Source organism: Brassica napus, chromosome C4, assembly GCF_020379485.1.
Source record: "Brassica napus cultivar Da-Ae chromosome C4, Da-Ae, whole genome shotgun sequence".
NCBI classification, from domain to species: Eukaryota; Viridiplantae; Streptophyta; class Magnoliopsida; order Brassicales; family Brassicaceae; genus Brassica; species Brassica napus.
The window spans coordinates 51,214,658-51,235,834 of NC_063447.1; the positions used below are offsets into that span (position 1 = coordinate 51,214,658).

At 32.8% G+C, this 21,177-nt stretch overlaps 1 protein-coding gene and 1 long non-coding RNA gene across 6 annotated transcripts; one reads left to right on the forward strand and one right to left on the reverse strand.

Annotated features, from left to right (window-relative positions):
- The first annotated feature begins 651 nt into the window (after nucleotides 1–651).
- On the forward strand, nucleotides 652–3,916 carry LOC106402114 (probable cyclic nucleotide-gated ion channel 12). 2 transcript variants are annotated; one of them, XM_013842774.3, is made up of 9 exons: nucleotides 652–837; nucleotides 1,162–1,595; nucleotides 1,786–1,989; nucleotides 2,091–2,392; nucleotides 2,465–2,576; nucleotides 2,665–2,901; nucleotides 2,981–3,188; nucleotides 3,282–3,375; nucleotides 3,460–3,916. In XM_013842774.3, the coding sequence occupies exons 2-9, from the start codon at nucleotides 1,179–1,181 to the stop codon at nucleotides 3,740–3,742; spliced, it is 1,857 nt and encodes a 618-aa protein (XP_013698228.1). In that variant the 5' UTR covers nucleotides 652–837; nucleotides 1,162–1,178; the 3' UTR covers nucleotides 3,743–3,916. The 2 variants fall into 2 exon arrangements, with proteins under 2 accessions (XP_013698228.1, XP_013698227.1); XM_013842773.3 differs by having other exon boundaries at nucleotides 653–837; nucleotides 2,981–3,375.
- A 320-nt stretch (nucleotides 3,917–4,236) lies between these two features.
- On the reverse strand, nucleotides 4,237–15,560 carry LOC106400222. 4 transcript variants are annotated; one of them, XR_007322894.1, is made up of 6 exons: nucleotides 15,045–15,560; nucleotides 14,498–14,959; nucleotides 11,106–11,235; nucleotides 5,152–5,311; nucleotides 4,903–5,029; nucleotides 4,237–4,382 (listed from the first exon to the last, which is right to left on the reverse strand). It is a non-coding gene; the product is annotated as an uncharacterized LOC106400222 (long non-coding RNA). The 4 variants fall into 4 exon arrangements; XR_007322892.1 differs by lacking the exon at nucleotides 11,106–11,235 and adding an exon at nucleotides 7,501–7,572 and having other exon boundaries at nucleotides 14,498–14,941; nucleotides 15,045–15,556; XR_007322891.1 differs by lacking the exon at nucleotides 11,106–11,235 and adding an exon at nucleotides 7,501–7,572 and having other exon boundaries at nucleotides 15,045–15,553.
- Between the last annotated feature and the right edge of the window lie 5,617 nt (nucleotides 15,561–21,177).

The following is a 21,177-nucleotide window of genomic DNA, read 5'->3' on the forward strand; positions in this document are numbered from 1 at the left end:
CAAATTTAAATTTAGACAAAGGAAAGTCTAATATATAAAGAGATATCCAACTCTAATAATACAAGAATTTTTGGGATAAAAACCAAAAGTAAAACCATGCGGACTTGCCTAAGGTTCAAAGTGGATAATATCGTGCTAATCGGATAATATAGAGTTGGACATGGATTTAATAAATCCCAATGATATCGTTTAAATAAAAAATTAAAGTAAGCGATGTCAAAAAAAAAAGTATCTACGTTTTAAGGATGATATGATTTTTTTTTATGAATGGGTCACTGACATCACATTGCCGTACAGGTTATTAGTTTAGGATTACCGCTTACGAAAAGACACGAGTCATCTTGATTAGTTAAACCCATGTGCTAATCCATATCTTTAAACTTGAAGATGAACAAGATTAATAAAACCGTAGATCATGCTTCAAAGCCCATGTGCTAATCCATTTCAAAACTAAAAAGTAAGCTAAAAAGTAAGCAAGGAGAATGTATTAATATATAGATTTATCAAAACTTGATTTCATCCAATCATAATAAACCAAAATTCTTAATTAATATATAGCATTGATGGGTAATCAACAAATATATTTATTGGTCGACAAAGAAAAACAAATAAATTTATTGAGGTGGTTCAAGTTGGCCCCTGTATTAAACCGTTCAGTTTGACTTTTCTTTTGTTTTCGTACTAGAGATGTTGAAAATTATGCATCCTCGTCCTCTCCAACTGATTGCTGCTTTGAAAAATCTCAGAAGAAGCTTGGGAAAGTTTTGAACATTAATCCATTTTCCAACAATTGAAGGAGGAATCATGCATCCGCCTCACCCATTTACAGACAGCCAGGTTTCATTTTCTCTATCTATCTGATCTACCTTAATCGAGAGTATCAAGTCTCTAGTGTTCCAGTTTTTGTTTTCTTCTGAAAGTCAAAACTACTGATCGGTCCATATTTAGTTCTAGTTTACATGGAATTGAATTAGTTTAAGGTAGAGAGACGAATGACTTTATTTTGGTTTCATTTGAAAGTCAAAGTACTCTGTTGGAAAGTCATTTCTAATTTTATTTTTTGTCAACTAGTGATTTCTAGTTTAGTTTTCATTTTCTTCTACGGCCTCTCTCGGAATTCAAAACTGTATTATATACATATGTATCACCTTGTTGGTGCAGGTTTGATAACTGAAAAAATGGAAAGAGCTTCAACGATGCAATCTGTACATGAGAATATCAAGAGTGTTAGAGGACAGTTAAAGAAGGTTTATAAAACTCTAAATACTCTTGAAAACTGGAGGAAGGCAATCTTGTTAGTTTGCGTTGTTGCTTTGGGTGTTGATCCTTTGTTTCTCTTCATCCCTGTGATTGATTCTCCTAACTTCTGCTTCACTTTCGACAAGAAGCTTGCAGCAGTAGTTTCGGCCATTCGCACCTTTATCGACACATTCTATGTGATTCACATCATTTTTAATTTCATCACCGAGTTCATAGCCCCTCGTTCTCAAGTGTCTTTACGAGGCGAGTTAATCGTGCATTCTAAGGCTATGAGGAAAAGACTCTTCTTCTTTCACTTCATTGTTGATATTTGTTCTGTTATTCCCATCCCTCAGGTGTGTGTTCACTTCCTGTCTCCATCATGCAATCTGTTTTTTACCATGGCTGGAACAAACTAATTTTACATGATTTAGTTTGGGGTTTGAGGATTACTGGCTTCGGCTCCAAACCTCCTGATATTAAAAAAAAAACAATATCTGTTTTCTTGTTATCGTGATTAGAGGTGTGGAATGGAAAATATTGTAGGTTGTGGTTCTCATTCTTATTCACCGGTCTGACTCGCTGGTGTCACAAGCAATACTGAAATGGATTATACTTACTCAATATATACCAAGAATCATCCGTATCTACCCGCTTTTAAAAGAAGTGACAAGAGCCTCTGGGACAATAGCAGAAACAAAGTGGGTTGGTGCTGCTTTCAATCTTTTCCTCTACATGTTGCACAGTCATGTAAGTCTGTTCTCTTGCTTGCTCCCACTGTTATTATTTTTTTTTTTGTTATGAAGCAACAAAAATTGTTACAATTGTGATATGCATATATGACGGGTCAGGTGTTTGGGGCTTTCTGGTACGTGAGTTCAGTAGAAAAGAAAAATAAATGCTGGCGTCTAGAGTGTGCTAAGATATTCGGATGCAATCTCAGATATCAGTATTGTGCACGAGGTCGCCAAAACAACGGTCGCTATCTGAATACTACTTGCCCACTGATCGACCCTGACCAAATCATAGGGTCTACAGTCTTCAACTTTGGTATGTACACTGATGCATTGAGGTCAGGAATCGTAGAGTCAAAGCCAAGGGATTTCCCAAGGAAGTTTTTTTACTGCTTTTGGTGGGGTCTACGAAATATTAGGTATGTGAAAATTCAACCATCTCTTGTGAGATCTAAAGTTTCATAGCTGAACATGTTCTTTAATATTTACAGTGCTTTAGGACAAAATCTAAAGACAAGCAACTCTGTAGGGGATATCGTTTTTGCTCTCATAATCTGCGTCTCTGGTTTACTCTTGTTTGCTGTACTCATTGGAAACATTCAGGTAAAATGCACATAAATGGCATATAGTTTTTTTCTATCTCATAGAGCTGATGCTTAGAAGGTTTTCTTTTTTTTTTGGGTGATCGTAGAAGTATTTGCAATCAACTACAATAAGATTAGATGAAATGGAGGAGAAAAAGAGAGACACTGAAAAATGGATGTCGAATCGGATGCTACCAGAGTATTTGAAGGAACGCATTAGGAGATATGAGAACTACAAATGGCGAAAAACTAGAGGCATCGAAGAGGAAGCTCTTCTTCATAGCCTTCCTAAAGACCTCAGGCTCGAAACCAAACGACATCTTTACCTTACTCTCTTAAACAGTGTAAGCTCCATTTTTTTTTCTTATTGATTGATTTGTGAATTTATTATAGTTGTTAACTTATAGTTTTTTGACTTGTCAGGTTCCGTGGCTCAACATGATGGATGATAGTTGGTTGCTAGAAGCACTGTGTGACCGCGTGAAGTCTGTGTTCTACTCAGCTAATAGCTATATAGTGAAAGAGGGTGACCCGGTTGCAGAAATGCTGATTATAACTAAAGGCAGCCTGAAAAGTATGATCGGGTTTAGTGATATAACTGGCTACTATGATTCATCTTACCTCCAAGCAGGTGACATATGTGGAGATCTTCTCTTTTGGGTTCTTGATCCACATTCTTCTTCTAGCCTCCCCACCTCAGACCGATCAGTATTGACTCTGACAGATGTTGAAGGCTTCATTCTCTTGCATGATGATCTTAAGTTTGTAGCTTCTCATTTCAATCGCTCTCACAGCAGTAGACTCAGACACATGTTCAGGCAAGGCTTCGAAACTAATATAGAAGTTCAGGTTCTTTACTTTGTTACTACCTTCAAAGTGAGCATGCAATTCCCTTTTTTCAGGTTCTATTCAGCGCATTGGCGATTATGGGCGGCATGCTTCATACAGGCAGCCTGGAGGGAACACTGCAAAAGGAAGCTTTCTAGGATCCTACACGCCAAAAGGGACTATAATCATATTCCTCAAGGCCCACAACTCAATCTTGGAGCAGCTCTATATGTGTCGAGATTTGTATCCAAAGCATTGCGAAATCGACAGAAAAATGCAGCAAATTGTTCCATATCTCCACATATGTTACCCCCAATACCTCATAAACCAGCTGATCCTGAGTTTTCAAAGAATTAATCAAAGCGTATACGTCAAAGCAAATGATATAGAGTAGTGTATGATTGGGCATGAGTGAGCTTATACACATTAGTTATGTGGTCGTCTGATTTTGGTAAGAAAAATTTGTGGACAGACTTGGAAATGTGAAAATATTGTTTGGTATTAATTAGTTATGGGGTTATTTCTGTTCAATAGTAATTCAAAATCTGAAATTAGCCACCAACAGCTCCTTTGATTCACAATCCCTAAAGGTTTGGCACCACACCAAGACTTCTAATCTATTAATTTAGGGTCCTAATTTTTATCTACCATTTACAAGTTGTCATTTAAATTTAGACTTCCTTTAGAATAGTATGTGTTTGGACATGTAAATGTGTTTGGTTCCTTGGATATATCAACTTAATACTAAGTCAATAAAACCGGCCAACTAAAATTGAACCAACATTTAATCTACCGATTGTTACCTCCAATTAGATTAGCAATAACAACACTTTTCGGACCTCACTTTCGTATAGATATAACTTGGCTCTAAGTTGAATGATTCTTTAAAATTACAAATATCATAATCACACAAAGAACATGAATATGTTTTATCATATTTGCTTCTATTCAAAATTGTTTTTGAAATCACCTTCTTTTCTGTTATATTTAGAGAAACCTGCCATTATGAACACAATATTGTGAGTGAAATTAACTTCAATTGGTCTTAGCACAACATAAAAATCAATCATGTATTTGATCATGTAAATAATATCCTTATCTAAAAGAAAATTAGAAAGATATTATTCAGAACAGATTTGATCAAATCTATACTAACTTGACGTGCACAATAAATAACCATAACAACTTAATATGATTTCGTTATTAAATTATTCGGTTATATTTGAAAAGTTGATATCTAAACTTGAACAAGATTTTCCTCCTTATAATCCGACCTCCCTATTACTCAACTTCCCATCTACATTGATGATCTTTCATATCTTAACTTTATATAACAACTCCAACAAACTATGAAAAATAGAATATGCTATCGATTCTTTTTAAAGTGGATATCAAAATATCTTCGAGACACACATTAAACCTAATCGTTAGTACATCACTATAAATAATCATCCATCAACTAATACTTTCTACACCCGAATATAGAAAAAAACTTATACTAATATGTCTATGGTTACCTCGGACCCGATCACTTTGTTGAACGATGTCAAACCATTCAAAACAACATGGAAGGTTGAAGTGAAAGTTCTTCATTCATGGACACAACATTCATCTTATTCTGGTGGAGACTCTCTTCAGTTCATACTAGCAGATAAGAGAGTTAGTTTTTCTATTTGTTAACTCGAGTAATGGTTTTAAATGGTTGTAATGCTAATATCTAAACTGATATTTTATCTGTGAATGTAGGGTGTTAAGATTCATTGTACCTGCAAGAGACTCTTCTATGGTCGTGTTAAAAAACTTCAGGTTGGACAATGGAGGTTCATTGAGAATTTCTTACTGTCTGCAACTGCTGGAAAGTATCGAGCGACGAGTCATAAGTACAAGATGTCCATCATAAGTAACTCCAACGTCACCAATTCCTCCCTGAAAAATGATGATAAATTTCTATCATTAACCTCTTTCAAAGAAATCATGAACGGAAGTCTTGATTCAAATTTTTTAATTGGTAACTCATAAGTGTTTTCCTTATAACCTTATATGCTTCGGTTGAGACATCCCTAATCTTCAAAAATTTTAATAATATGGTTATAGATGTTATTGGTCAAGCAATTGATATTGGAGATATCCAAGTTGTGCCTATGCAAGGTGGTAAAGAAACAAAGAAGCTTGAACTCACTTTAACAGATACAGAGTAAGCTGTGAATGACCTTTTGCAAATTTACATTTCATATATTATCAATGCGTGTGTTTCTTAATGTTTGCTTTTTTCTTCTGTTATTAGAGATCAGCAAGTAGCATGTTGTCTTTGGGGTCGGTTTGCTGAACAAATGTTATATACATCCAAAGTTGCTCAAGTGAATCAAAAAAGTTGCTCAAGTGAATCAAAACTTTCTCTGTTTACTGAGATTTACCAAAATCAATGTTTACAAGGGTAAGATATCTACTACACTTAACAAATATATATATTTTAATACGACTTTGATCTCTTTTATAAATTCTCATCTTTTATTGCAGGACAAGTTCAGATAACAAATGCATTTGATTCTTCCACAATTGAAATAAATCCACCCGGGTTTGACGTCCAAGACTATCTACAAGTGTACGTTTTGTTTGTTTCACATACTAAATATTTGTATAACAATAATACATAAATGTGCTGTCTCAAAGGTTTAATTACTATCCAGGTTACCAAATAATGACCTTGCTCTCACTACCGGTAGTCATGAGGTTGCAAAAACTCAAGGAAACAAACGCCAACCTGATAAATGGTCTACTTATCCAGAGAGATCAATACTTGATATCATAATGGCCACTGAGGTAAGTTTTCTATTCTTATATCATGTATATACTGTATTAATCAACACATTTGTACAAACTAATACATATGTTATATTTGTAGACTGAAAAGTGCATTGTAAGGGCACGATTTTTGCAATTGATACAGACTGGGCTTGGTATTATTTTGGTTGTGTTAAGTGCCATTTCAAAAAGGTGACCAACATTACCAAAAGGGATGTGGTACCTGTGAAACATCTGTGGCGTTGTGATGGATGCCATCAGTCCATAACCAATGTTTCTCCTAAGTGTGTTTCTCAATCTTAATAGATTACATATGTATCCGATCTATATAACTTACAACTTTTTAATTTTTAGGTTTAAACTACATCTACTTATAAAGGATGACACTGGTGAAACTAGAGTCCTGCTTCTTGATAGTATTGTTGAACCCATTTTGGGAGTAAGTGCAGAAGTGCTTTTAGATGGTTCTCTAGAAGAGGTATGTAAAAGTTTTCATTTCATTGTTATATATTTTATATATGCAGTCGTTTTTAATGTATTATTTGTTCATCTTTAGATTGAGGATCCTGAAGACTTGCCTGATGCTATTAATGATCTTATTGGTAAAGCTTTCAAGTTTCGTGTGTATGTGAGCAAAGACAATGTTGACTATGGAGCCAATATATTTAACATTGGAAAGATATGGTCTGCTAATGATATCATATCTCAGTCTGACGATGAGAATACTGAGGATACATTGACCAACATTGCTTTATCAGACCGTTCATCAGGACAGGTTGGCCAAAACTTCGTTATTCATATTAAGTAGATATTGTATTAAGCATATTTATGTCAATGATTTTTAATATATATTCTGTGATTTTGAAGGTATCTTTGATCAGCATTGAGAGTGAAGACACCACATGTTTGTCTTCAACTCCACTATCAAAACGAAAAGGAAACAATGAGATTGATGACCTTTCTTCTACTTCTAAGAAACAATGCTCGAAGATAATCAAGGTGGAAAAGAATTGTGGAGAGTAAACTGAGTTGCTGCGTGTGTTTTTATTTGGTTTTGGTTTTAGTTTCAAAAATATGTTTTCCTTAATTTTCTATTATCTGTTTTATTTCAATGTCTTATTGTTTGGTTTTTATCAATAAAGAGGAATTTGAATAAATATCACACTCATATTATTTCTCTAAGTTAACGACCAAATAATAAAAAGTGTAAATCTGCTCTATTAAATTATAGTTATCCATCGCACTTAACTAAATCTATTCGCATATGGAAATGTACTCTATACTCACAACTTGCGCATAGTGGATATTCTTACTTGTAATAAGCTGTAGTTCGACTTCCTTTTGTAAACCTTTCCCAAAATTGTATCGTCAAATCCATATACATCCTATAAAAAAAAATTAAGTTGTGAGTATAGATCCTATAAAGGCTGTTATAAACAATAACTATCTATACTTTAAACAAAGGAACACATTAAACTAATCGGTTAAGATATAATCTAAAACTAATTTTATAGGAGATATTGTTGTGATCTAAACAGATATTAAGCAAGATATAACATGTAAAGAATCTTAACTTCATTATTTCTCATTTTAATTTTTTCATTGTCCCGCCTATACTACGAATTAGAAAGGAGTCGTGAATCTAACCAAAGAAAAAAACTTTTGCTATTATCAAAACTGTTTTCAGTCATTGAGCAATTTTATACCTATCACAACTGTTGTAAAGGTAGGGATACTATTCTTCATAATGGAAACATGTACTTGATTAGACAACTATATTTTAATCCACATGATGTTTTATAAAAAATATTTCGGCTAACATTACTCTTATAATGGACAGGATGAAAAGAAAGTATCAACCTCCCCTTGGAGCTGATGGTCATCGGTTGTGTTCAAAACCTCAGTCTAAACAGAGAATAGATCATAAAAAGAATAAAGATGTCCCTTTGAGTACTGTTTTTGCAAGATTATTGCATGATGTTACCAATAGAAAGGTTTCATCAAGGTTCCAAACACAAGTAACAGTGTCAAATCCTACAAACAAACGAGGTGTTTATATTTTATATTGATACTAAGTTATGTACTAAGTTGTTTTATCATTCGACTCATATCGTACATGTTTTTCTGTAATTTGTTTTGACAAAGAAAATAATGACAACTCTAAACAAACTAAAAAGAGTCGAATACATGAAGGTATGTTTAATATCTTAATTTAGTGATGATAGCAAATACTGCAATGATAGCTAAATTTTTGTTTTTTCATTATATAGTATCCTCTGATAATTCAATTTACTATGCAGCCATCTCAAGTACAATAAGAGGATCATGTTTGAGTCAGGTCATATTTGGAAGTCAAAACACAACAAAGACAAACATTAAAATGACGCACCAGAGAAACCACAATATATTCAGGAATTTCAAAAAATTCTGAACTAGAGAACATAGGTATTTTTTTTTCAACCAGAGAATGAATGGAAGTTTGTATTATCATTTAACTTATGAAAATACAAACGTCTTATAATTTATTTGGTGGGTATATTTTACAGATTTTCTAGGCTCCATAGATGAATGTGATGATCTAGAAGTTGAATCCAGTAGTCAGGACAGTTCTGATACTGAAATTTCAGATGATGAACAATCTACTGTACAAGAACCAGAGAAAGTAGATCAATCTGGACGAGTTAATCTTCTAGCAGCTTTATTTAAGAAAACCTTATCTGAGGTGAAGACAAAAGCGAAAGCAGTGTCATCCAAAGAAGATGGTTAGTAAAAATTTCTCATTTTATTACTTAAATATGTAATGTGTGTTTCTAACCTACAATAATCTTATGAAACAGATTATGTTGATGAAGGTGACCCATCTTACAGTTGTGTTAATTGTGGAGCTATCATGTGGTTAGGCGAACGCATAAATAAGAGCAAATATAGAAGAAAACCTATATTTACATTGTGTTGCATGCAAGGTCAAGTCCAGCTGCCATTTTTAAAGAAACCCCCTGAAGTTCTAATGAAGCTTCTCACAGGAAATGATAAGCTTAGTAAACATTTTCAGAAGAATACCAAATCATATAATATGGTTTCTCATTCACTTCTCTTGGTGGAAAAGTAGATAAATCTGTTAAAAAGGAACGAGGCCCACAAATGTTGGTGCTTCATGGTGAAAATTATCATCTCATGGGGAGTTTAACCCCACCTGAAGGGGGCTATGCCAAGTTTGGACAGCTTTACATTGTTGACACAGAGAACGAGGTTCAAAACAGATCTAATGCTCTGAGGTAACTAATATGGTTTTGTCAATAAGTTATGTTACATTTAGGAAAAAGTCTTTTGTATACTTACTAAACGATTGTTATTCACTGAATGTTTTCAGAAGTGGCAAAAATACGCAGACGGAGAGTACAATAGAAGGGTTGAAGAAAGATATTATTCAGCCTATGATGAATATGTTGAATGTTGTTAATCCCTATGTCGCGCAGTTTCGATCAGCTAAAGAGAGATTTCGAATGAATCCTGATCAGACTTTCCATATGCGAATTGTCAGTAGAAGTGACAAAGATGGTCGTACATATAATACACCAACATCATCTGAGGTTGCTGCATTGATTCCTGGAGATTTTAATCTAGGAATGGATAAGCGGGATATTGTTATACAACACAAGTTTGGTCGACTTACAAGGATTGATGAGATCCATATTTCCTATCTAGCACTTCAGTATCCTCTACTATTTGTGTATGGTGAAGATGGATTCAGGGTTGGTATTAAAAAGGGTGTCACGGAAGCTTCAAAGAAGCTCAAAAAGGATACTATCAGTATGAGGCAGTTTTTTGCTTTCCGGATGCAAGAGCGAGAAAATGAGTCACATGTTCTGCTTTATTCAAGAAGGTTGTTTCAACAATTCATAGTTGATGCCTATACTACCATCGAATCCAACAGATTGAGATATTTGTAGCTTAACCAGACATGTTTGCGTTCGGATAGTTACGCCTCTATCAAGGAGTCAGAAAATACTGGCTACTCAGACATGAATCAACAAGGTCAGCAATTTGTTCTACCAGCTACTTTCACAGGGGGTCCAAGATACATGAAGAATATGTATTTAGACGCTATGGCCATCTGTAGATATTTTGGTTTTCCAGACCTTTTCATCACCTTCACATGCAATCCAAAATGGCCTGAACTTACAAGATTTCTGAAAAAGAGAGGCTTGAATTCAGATGACAGGCCGGATATTAGTTGTCGGATCTTTAAGATGAAACTCGATTCATTGATGAATGATTTGACAAAGAAGAACATTTTGGGGAAGACAGCTTCAGGTAAGTTTGTTTTCAACACTTAGTTATTTGTCATTTTACTCATGGAGGAATATAAGAATCTCAGATTAATTTATATACTGTCTTTGTTTGTTTATAGTATTTTTTTACTGTTTTTCCTATTTGCAGCTATGTATACTGTTGAGTTTCAAAAGAGAGGTTTGCCGCATGCTCACATTCTGCTCTTTATGCATCCATCCTCCAAATTTCCAAAAACAGAAGACATTGATAGAATCATATCAGCCGAGATTCCAGATAAATCAACTGATCCAGATCTTTACGATGTTGTTAAGGAATCCATGATTCATGGTCCGTGTGGAGCTGCTAATATGAATTCACCATGTATGGAAAATGGTCAGTGTTCGAAAATGTTTCCTAAACCATTCGCTGAAAATACTAGAGTGAAAAAGATGGATTTCCGGTTTATAGGAGACGTGAGCAAGCTACCAGTTATGTTAAGAAGAATGGTTTGAAATGTGATAACAGATGGGTCATCCCTTATAACAAGAAACTCTCACTTCGTTATCGAGCACACATTAATGTGGAGTGGTGCAACTAAGTTGGTTCTATTAAATATTTATTTAAATACATTAATAAAGGAGCTGACCGTGTAACTGTGGTAGTCGAACCACCAGGGCCACAAGCAGCAGCGGGCTCATCTCCAACGAACTCATCAGCAGCGAACTCAGCTACATCGACCTCAGCAGCAGCAAGCTCAGAAGCAGCGAACTCCACTGCTGTGGAGATTAAAAAGAATGAAATTAAGGATCTCTTTGATTGCAGGTTGAATATTTACTTAGGCATCTATCCAAATTATTTTGCAGTTTAGTATGACTTCATTCTGATATTCTAACTTATATTGTTGTGATTATTGTAGATATGTTTCCACTTTTGAAGGATCGTGGAGGATTTTTAAGTTTCCAATACATTATAGATCCACAGCAGTGGAGAAGCTTACATTTCATCTACCAGGGAAACAAATCATTATCTTTAAGGGGAAGGACAAAGTTCAGGACGTTGTTGGTCGTAAACTCCTAGAAAATACAATGTTTTTGGCTTGGTTTGAGCTGAATAAAGTTGATGCTTTCGCTCGGACTCTTACATATATTCAGATTCCCAACTATTATACATATTCGAAGAGTCAGAAGAAGTTCAGTAGAAGGAAACAAGGATTCAGCGTTGGAAGAATCAACTATGCCCCACGTAAACAGGAAAGCTCTTATTATTTAAGAGTGTTGTTGAACTATGTCAAAGGTCCTACCAGCTTTGATGATATTAAAACCTATAATGGTGTGCTTTATGAGGGGTACAAAGAAGCATGTTATGCTCGGGGAATACTGGATGATGACCAGGAGTATATAGATGACTTAGTGAGGCGTAGTTATGATAGTTCTGCAGCCGTTGTTCGTGATCTGTTCTAATGCTTCTGTCAGACACTCTGACTCAACCAGAGGTTGTTTGGCAAAAAACGTGGGAGCTCTTATCAGAAGATATCGAGTATAATCGCAGACTTCGTTTTAATAGGCCAGGTACAATTCTACCATCTTCTAACCATGCGAATGATGTTTTCAGTTTGCTAAATCTTTTGTAAAAAACGAAGGTACAATACTACCATCTGTAAGTATATATGATGTAGAGCGTGACTAAATTTGTGGTGTTCGTACTATGTTTTCAGGACTTACACTGAGCGACAATGACAAGAAATTGTATGCTCTTATAGAGATTGAGAAGCTTATGAAAAGGAATGGGAGTTCACTTTCACTATATGAGTCTATGCCAAAGCTTCCTGACAATGCCAAACCGATCGAAAATGTTTTGATCTTGGATGAACTAGATTACGATCTGAAAGAATTGCAGGCCACTCATGATATTGATTTTCTAAAGATGACTGATGAACAAAGAAAAATCTACGATTAGATCATTACTGCAGTTGTTGAAGATAGAGGCGGAATGTTCTTTGTTTACGGTTTTGGTGGCACACGAAAAACCTTTCTTTGGAAACTTTTTTCATCTGCGTTGAGGTGTAGGGGAGATATAGTTCTTAATACTGCATCTAGCGGGATGGCTTCTCTGTTGTTACCAGGTGGTAGGACTGCTCATTCCCGTTTTAGCATACCAATCAATCCAGATGAGTTCACTACATGTTCATTGTCTCATGGATCAGATAAGGCTAATTTGATAAAAGAGGCGTCTCTAATTATCTGGGATGAAGCACCAATAATGAGCAGACATTGTTTTGAATCTTTAGATAGAAGTTTAAATGATCTGATGGGGAATCATGATAAAAACCTTTTGGTGGAAAGGTTATTGTGTTTGGAGGTGATTTTCGACAAGTACTTCATGTGATTACAGGAGGTGGTAGGGCTGAGATTGTGTTGGCTTCCATGAACTCATCATATCTATGGGAACATTGCAAGGTTCTGAAACTTACAAAGAATGTGAGACTGTGTTCAAATCATCTAGCGGATGAAGAGGCCAAAGATCTAAAAGAATTTTCAGAGTGGATTTTGGCTGTTGGGGACGGGTGAGTATCAGAGCCTAATGATGGGGAGGCTTTAATTGATATTCCAGAAGAATTTCTAATTATGGATCCTGACGATCCTTTAGAGACTATAAGTCTTGCCATTTATGGAGACATTGATTCACTGAGAGGGATGAAAGATCCTAAGTTTTTCCAACAGAGAGCAATCTTATGTCCAACTAATGAGGATGTTAATATGATTAATGATCATATGTTATCTAAGCTTGATGGTAAGACATTTGTTTTATTTATTATATTTTTTCATTATATTGCATACACACTGACTCCTTTTTGAAATTTGTTTATTTCCATCAGGTGAAGAAATGATTTACACCTCATCTGACAGTATAGATCCATCTGTTACTGCTTCGGTCAATAATGATGCCCTCAGTTCTGACTTCCTAAATAGCATTAAAGTTTATGGTCTACCAAATCATAGTCTAAGATTGAAGATTGGTTGTCCTGTTATGTTGCTTAGGAACATTAATCCTAATGAGGGTTTAATGAATGGAACAAGACTGCATTAAAGTTTCTGGTCTACCAAATCATAGTCTAAGATTGAAGATTGGTTGTCCTGTTATGTTGCTTAGGAACATTAATCCTAATGAGGGTTTAATGAATGGAACAAGACTGCAAATCACTGAACTTATGGATTTCATGGTGGAAGCTAGAATCATAACAGGTGCCAAGGTTGGTAAAGTCATTTATATTCCTAAATTGTTGATTACTCCAACAGATAAAAGACTTCTTCTTTTCAAGATGCGTAGAAGACAACTGCCTTTAGCTGTGGCTTTTGCAATAACCATCAACAAAAGTCAAGGACAATCACTGTCTGAAGTGGGACTATTCCTTCCTAGAGGAGTGTTTTCTCATGGACAGCTTTATGTTGCTATTTCAAGGGTTACGTCCAAGAAAGGTTTGAAAATTCTGATTGTTGATAAAGAGGGTAAGCCGCAAAGCAAAACTACTAATGTTGTTTTCAAAGAAGTTTTCAGTAATCTTGAAAACTGAGAGGAGTAATGATCGTGTCTTAAAGTGAGTTTGTTTCAGTGAGCGGAGTGCAACTGGTGTTTTGTGTTTTATTTTTGCTTCAGATACATTTGATTTCAAGTTTTCAAAGTTGTTTCGACTTTTCAACTAAATAAATTCAAGTTTGTTATTCTATTTAGCACACACAATCTACTGCAGATAATTTTATCTTCCTAATAGAGGTTTGAAGTCAAACCAATCATCAACTAACTATATTTTCGTGTAAAGGTCTACCGATCAATACCAATCCAGTCAAAATAAAACTTAACTATAAGAGATTTGAACAATACATAGAACAACCAACGATCAAGATAATATTCTATTCACCACCAATCAGTTTCAAATTTAAATCCAGGTATTGGTACAATCCTAACCCGTCTATCCCTATAATGAGTCTACTGATTTTAGTTCACGCTTACTCAATAAAGTACATTAGATAAAGTACTAACCTTTGTTCTCTGAAATTGTTTTCTTTTGAGTTGTTCCAATGCTATGTTTTCCACTGTTTTCTTTAATCATGTCTTGGGAATTACCTATATATATATATATATATATATATATATATATATATATATATATATTATCATATATTAGCTTTAACTGAACAAAACAAATATCAGTTACCAGACAACAAAGGAAAAATAAGATCAAGCAAGAAAAATATAATTTAATTGATACAAAAAGGCAGTACAAAGAACAACAGATTGGATATTTTTGGAAAACCAACATTAATTTAGGTTTCAATAAGGTCAAGAAACTTATCTTTTCTTAAAAACGATGTACTTGATAAATGACATCGTTGTTGCAAATATCCCAGATTGATATTGCTTCTGGTCGTTTGAAAAAACTGTGACACCTTTTCTAATACTCCATCTCTCAATTCACCGTCTGATCTACCAGGAATTGTATATCTAGAAAATCAATTAGATGAACAAACCCTATTATATTAAAGTTTCATATCCGTCTAAGTTTAAGAATAAGGGTAGAGATTATAACCTTTGATTTTCCTCCGATCAATAGATTAAACCTCATCTTTGTCTTGATAAAAAAAAAATTCCTGGTGAGAAAGTTGATTCGTAGATTATTTCGGTAGAACATTAGAAGGTAATCGAAGAACAGAGAGAAAATAGAAAAAAAAATAGAAGATAGGTTCTCGAATTTTACACAGACAAAAAAAATCTTTAGTTAAACAAAAGTAGTTCACTTTACACGTTTTTTTCCCGGACTAAATTCTGTTACACGTTTGGGCCTAAACAGATTAGATATTTATATATTAAATTGTATTCTGTTAATTATTGGGCTTGATCCATAAATGAATTTATTAACCCATCCTTATTATCTTATAATTAAATCCATATAATGTTTGGGCCAAATATTTTATTTCTCTGTACATCCAAAATAATTAGAAAGACCTCATATTAATTTGTTAACATAGTTTCATAAATCGATATTACTCATCTATAGTCAACTATAGCATTACCAACAAAACATCTAAAATTAAAAGAAAATAAAATACATCAGGTACAGCATTGAAAATTTGTGCACAGAGAAAAACAACACTACCATGAACGACATATTTTAGTACACCATCACAATTCAAAATATTTATAAATTATATTATATAGATGTCAATTACATATATATATTATATATATATATGACAAAAAAAAAAAAAAAAAAAAAAAAAAAAAAAAAAAAAAAATTATATATATATATAATATATAACGCTAAATATAAATTAAATTTAGGGAGAACAATATCCGCGTACAGCGCGGATCCGTATCTAGTTTACTCTTATGATTAACTCTTCAAACAAACCTGAAAGCAATATGGATTTTTAATTTGGATTACACATTGAGATCATGTTTGAGGAATCCGGAAACTCATCTCAAACCACATAACATAGCAAACACAATTCATATGATAATATCACTTAGCAGACATCAAACAAGACTTCCTAGCCTTCTAGACACACTATCCGCTCATGTCCCTCTAGCCTACATGCAATGCCCACCCTTCAGCCCCTATGTGAATGTCGGCTTATGGCCCGGGATCTTGCACTGTCTACTATGCGCTACAGCCACTTGTGCCCAGACTCAACATGTAAGTGCAAGATGCAACCACAATTAAATAATGCAGAAGATAAATCAAGAGATAAGCGAGTACAATCAAACACATATGCATTATTAGAAATCACCCTTAAACAATCTTACAAGACCTTGTTTATCTAGCTTTACACGTCTAGTGTTAACATCCTAATTAACACTCGTTATTGAAGGATTCCTAATCTACCCAACCTTGTCTCTCTCTCACCTGATTCGTCAACGACTGCTTCAAGACGACCAAGAACACTTCCAAAAACTTCTCTCTCTGTAAAACCAGTCTATGTGTCTCTGTCGAATACATACGACCCTCAGACTCTTTGTAGAAATCTCCACGTTTCCAAACCATTTTTACAAGGAAACCATGAATATGGACATTTTTGAGAGATGGAGGGAAAGAAGAGAAAAAGAGTGTGAATTGGAGTCTTTCGCGCAGAACAGTCGACCGGAGCAGCCTGAGTGTCTGCTCCAGCGGCAGAGATAAAAAAAGGAAGTTTCCAAATATTTCGGGATTTGCCCTAGATTTCTTATTTTTCCCTATAGTCGCCCGTGACTCCTATATATATAGTCTCCTATTTATTACTTTAGACCTACCTTAATTTTTACGCAAGAAAATACTTGAGAGAGCGTTGATTTTTGGGCGATTGCTACTTGTAAGGGATAATGCCTCATCTATCTCCTAGAGAAGATTACCCTGAACCCACTGATTTCTATTATCAGAAATCATGCTTCTCTGTTCTTGTGTTATGTCTGAGTAGTCGCCGAGTTAGTTTAGGGTTCTAGGGTTTGGATTCGTGAGCTGAAGCATAAACAAGTCATCTTAAGATTGTCTACATTCATATCTGTTCTTATTTCTTGCATTGAACCGATCACTTAGTGCATAAATTAGGGTTAATCAATTTAGCTAGCCGTTAATTGATAACTTGATATGATTTGAATGAGCTTTGCATCCCTAGTCAGCGAGAGTAGATATTAGGGTGTATTGTGAACATATCGGACTTGATCTCTAAAGCTTGCTAGCGCGTCTTGATCCAAACGAGAGTTTAGGCATCAAGAACGACTTGCAAAGGAATCAATACCACGAGAGTGGGTTGATTCAACCTGAGTGATCCGAGTTTAGATTTGTTATAAACTGAACTTGAAGAATTGCTTGGCTTGCGATTTCCATACCTGATGAAGAAACCCTAGACTAGCGCCTTTAAATCAATTCAAAACAACTTCATCTTGTTACTTGTTATTTACGTTATTGACTTCTTTAAAAACACCCCACTTTGTTTTAGCTTAATTCTGATCCCATAAAGATAAAATGTGAACTGATCCTCTGGAATTGAATCTAAAGATATTACAACTACACTGTTAACTTGACAGTAGACAAAGATCCATTTTTAGTGTATCAGTCATAAATTTGGGGATTCCTCTTGTCTTTTCTCTAAGATAAACACCTGCTCTCCAAGTTTACACGATACAACTTAGCTTCTTGATTCCACATGGTCTCTACCACTTCACACGTCATCTGCTTCAGCGACTACGTCAGCAGGTACTTCAAGGCAGACTATTGACATCTACAAGCTAATGCTTGCATCTTCAATCTCCCCCTTTTAGCTTTGTGTGCCGATCAATCACAACACTCTTCTGGTTCAACAACCACATTTACTCACTTGGAAACTTCCATACTAAATGTGTTTTTCTCCCCACGAGATGTGCACCATACCACACCATGCTTTTCTCCCCCATGAGATATGCATTTTTTTGACCAGAACGTCACCATAACATTCACACAACCACTAAATCGGGTATCCCAAATACCTGAAATATTTTGTGTATATTAAGTATATTTGGGTATTTCAGATATGTATTCGGTAATTCGAATGTGTTTTCAGTAATATGAATATTTTTTGAAGTTTCGGTTCCTCATGTCAGATTTATGGTAGAATTTTGTGTTTTTTGGGAATTTGAATATTTTCAGGTATTTGTTTGTGTTTTCGGGTATTTTTTGTGTTTCGGTATTTTTGAGTTTTTGGGTATTTCATGTCTTTTTCGAGTCCTAAAAATCCCAAACCAATTCATACTAGTTACGTACCCAAAAATTATAGGTATTTTATAGGTATTTGAATCATGGACCCGGACCCCACATGAATCGACCCGAATTTGAACCATAAGATTTTAAATACCTAGTTATGTCCAAATGTTTAGGATCCGAAAACCTAGACCTGAAAGGACCGATTCGTACCCGACCAGGAGACTTGATGCCCATACCTTCTCTCTCCCATTATGTTTTGTGTGCATTTTATAAGAGTTATATTTGTTGAGCTCGTGAGACTAAAGATTTACTTAGTACATTTTGGCTAATTATTTGCAAAGTTTTTTAATAATTTTAAAGCTTATATTAAATAACAAATTTTATTTTGAATCCTTTAATTAAAAAACAATTTAACGTAAAATATATAATTTTCTTTCTTACAAATGGTTTTCGTAAGTGTTTTTATTAAATTTGATTTCGTAAATATTTGGAACTATATAATGTAAGATGACATAGCATTATATAATGTATGAAATATTCTAACTTCTAAATGAGTTTTGAAATCTATTAAAGTTAACAAAATTAGTGGATTTAAATAGCATATCTACAATATTTTTTTTTAAAATATTTTGTAACAATATGTGATATATTTTTTTTTCAAAAGTGAAGTGAAAATATAAGAATATTAAATTTTTGATTTGTTTTAAATTTAGTTGCCTTTAAAAATAAGGTGGCTCAAACGAATGTTATAGTTTTGGTATAAAATTTTCGTAAACAAAATTATTTTGTATAAGAAATAAGAGTTTTGACTAAATTATTGTTAGAAAAATATAAAGTAAATTATATGGTATAATATTTTTGTTTACGATATATAATAAAAAAACAGGATTGCTAAACCACAAAAAATTTGATTTATTGGTATAAAGTTATTATTATTTTATTAAATTGAGAAACTTATTTAAATATATATTATTACATATATATTTGACAAAATCTGATTTCTTTGTTATAAAAATTGGTAACTTAGATAAGATATTTATATAAATTTATGGTCAAATTTAAATGTATACTTTTAACACCTGTTTATTTTGATATATAAATATTATATATTATTAGAATTTCGAAAATCTTGGATAGTTTAACAATTTAAATAATCAAATATTGGTTTAAAACTTATTTTTTTATTGGCTGTTATTTATATATTTGAAATTATCAAACAACCATTTTCGAGAAGTTAAAATAAATAAATAACGAAAATGAGTTTGAAAATGAGTAATATGTTACCACGTAGGATAAAAAAATATTTCTAATATACTAATGTATGATATACTAAAATATAATATACACTTTCTGTTTCAAAATAATACTTGTTTTAAAAAATTTACACTTTTTAATAAATCATATTAAAACTTAGTTATAAATGCATAATTTTTTGTAAGTTTATATATCTTATATTTTTAAACCAATAAAACTTTAAAAATGCAATTAAATGTTTTTGAACTTCACAATTTTTCATTATTAGTTGACAAAATTGCATTAAAAATATAAAAATGTATTTTTTGAAATAAAAGTTTTCTTTAAAATATGCATTTTTTTTAATCGGAGGTTATTGGTTATTGTATTTGGACTGATTTATTTGAAACAAGGAAAAGTAACCAACATATTTAAAAGAATAGAAAAGTACAATAATTACATGAATGCAAAAGCTACACACCTATATGGACAAAATATACTCCCTATTTTAAGTGGTGTTTAAGGTTTTTACACAAAGATTAAAAAAATATAAATTTTTATGTAATTTGTTTTGGTTACATAAAATTGCATTAAATAAAATCAGTCTAACCAATAAGAAAAACATGTAGTATTTTGTAATTGGTTGCAAATTTAAATTGACATTAAATTTTATTTAGAAATTTGAGAACATCACTTATTATAAAACAAAATAAAAATGCTTAAACACCACTTAAAATGGTACGGAAGAAGTACAAAATTTGTTTGCAAATAGTTCTTGGTAAGTTTCTAAAGGGACATACTTATTTAATAGACCAGATATGTCACAAACTTTCTAAAAGATATACAAATATTTATCAGTTACCTAAGTGTAAGAGAAAGATCTTGATAAGATTTGCGTGTTACCGATACTTTTATATGTTATCTATATTATATTATTAAAAGAGAAATATCCATTTGAAAATGTTCGTACTTCATTAATTAAATTTCCTTTTTTTTATTGTCTTTTTCAGTTGCATTTATGAAATATCCTAAAACAAATAAAACTGCTTAATTTATTACTTGTCTTTTCAGTTACATTAATGAAATATGCTTAAATGAATTTAAACTTCCTATTTTATTGTTTGTCTTTTTCAGTTACCTTAATGAAATATCCTTAAATAAATTTGGACATAATATCATTTAATCAATCAAAAAAACTCATGAGTTATCCTTACGTGCATAATTTTAATAATGGAGATTTTTAAAAACGTGCATCATTAAAATGTTACCTAAAACATGCAACACTAATATATAACATGCATCAATAAAACAAGAATTTGACTCACACAATTGTACGGATATTATTTTCAGTTGATTAAATTTAAAAATAATTATTTATTCAAAAAATATTTAAGAATGACTATGTTTTTAAAAATTATATGCTATTATTTGCTCATAACTCATTTGTCATTTGATAAATTGTTAGAAAGAAAATTTTAGCATAATATAACTCAGTTATCATTTGCTAAATTTATGGTTTTTATTTATATTTTTTATTATTAAATTATAATATTTTCATTTTATATTTGAAAGATAAAAGAATTTTCTTTCAAACAATATTTTTGTAAATGTATTTTTTTAAAAATAATCAATTAAAATTGTTATTATCATTGAATATCATTATTTTTGACATAATTTGAGTTTTCGTTTACATCAAAACTTATCATATTTTAGGATAATTTTAATTTAAAATGTAATTTTCATATTTTTCAAACAAATTCTAAAATTGTTTTTT

What these genes read in the sequence shown, in the direction of transcription:
- LOC106402114 (XM_013842773.3), top strand. Translation starts at nt 1,179, where the DNA reads ATGGAAAGAGCTTCAACGATGCAATCTGTACATGAGAATATCAAGAGT. An exon ending in TCTACATGTTGCACAGTCAT is followed by an intron (nt 1,990 to 2,090) that starts GTAAGTCTGTTC and finishes ATGACGGGTCAG; the next exon opens with GTGTTTGGGGCTTTCTGGTA. An exon ending in TACTCATTGGAAACATTCAG is followed by an intron (nt 2,577 to 2,664) that starts GTAAAATGCACA and finishes GGGTGATCGTAG; the next exon opens with AAGTATTTGCAATCAACTAC.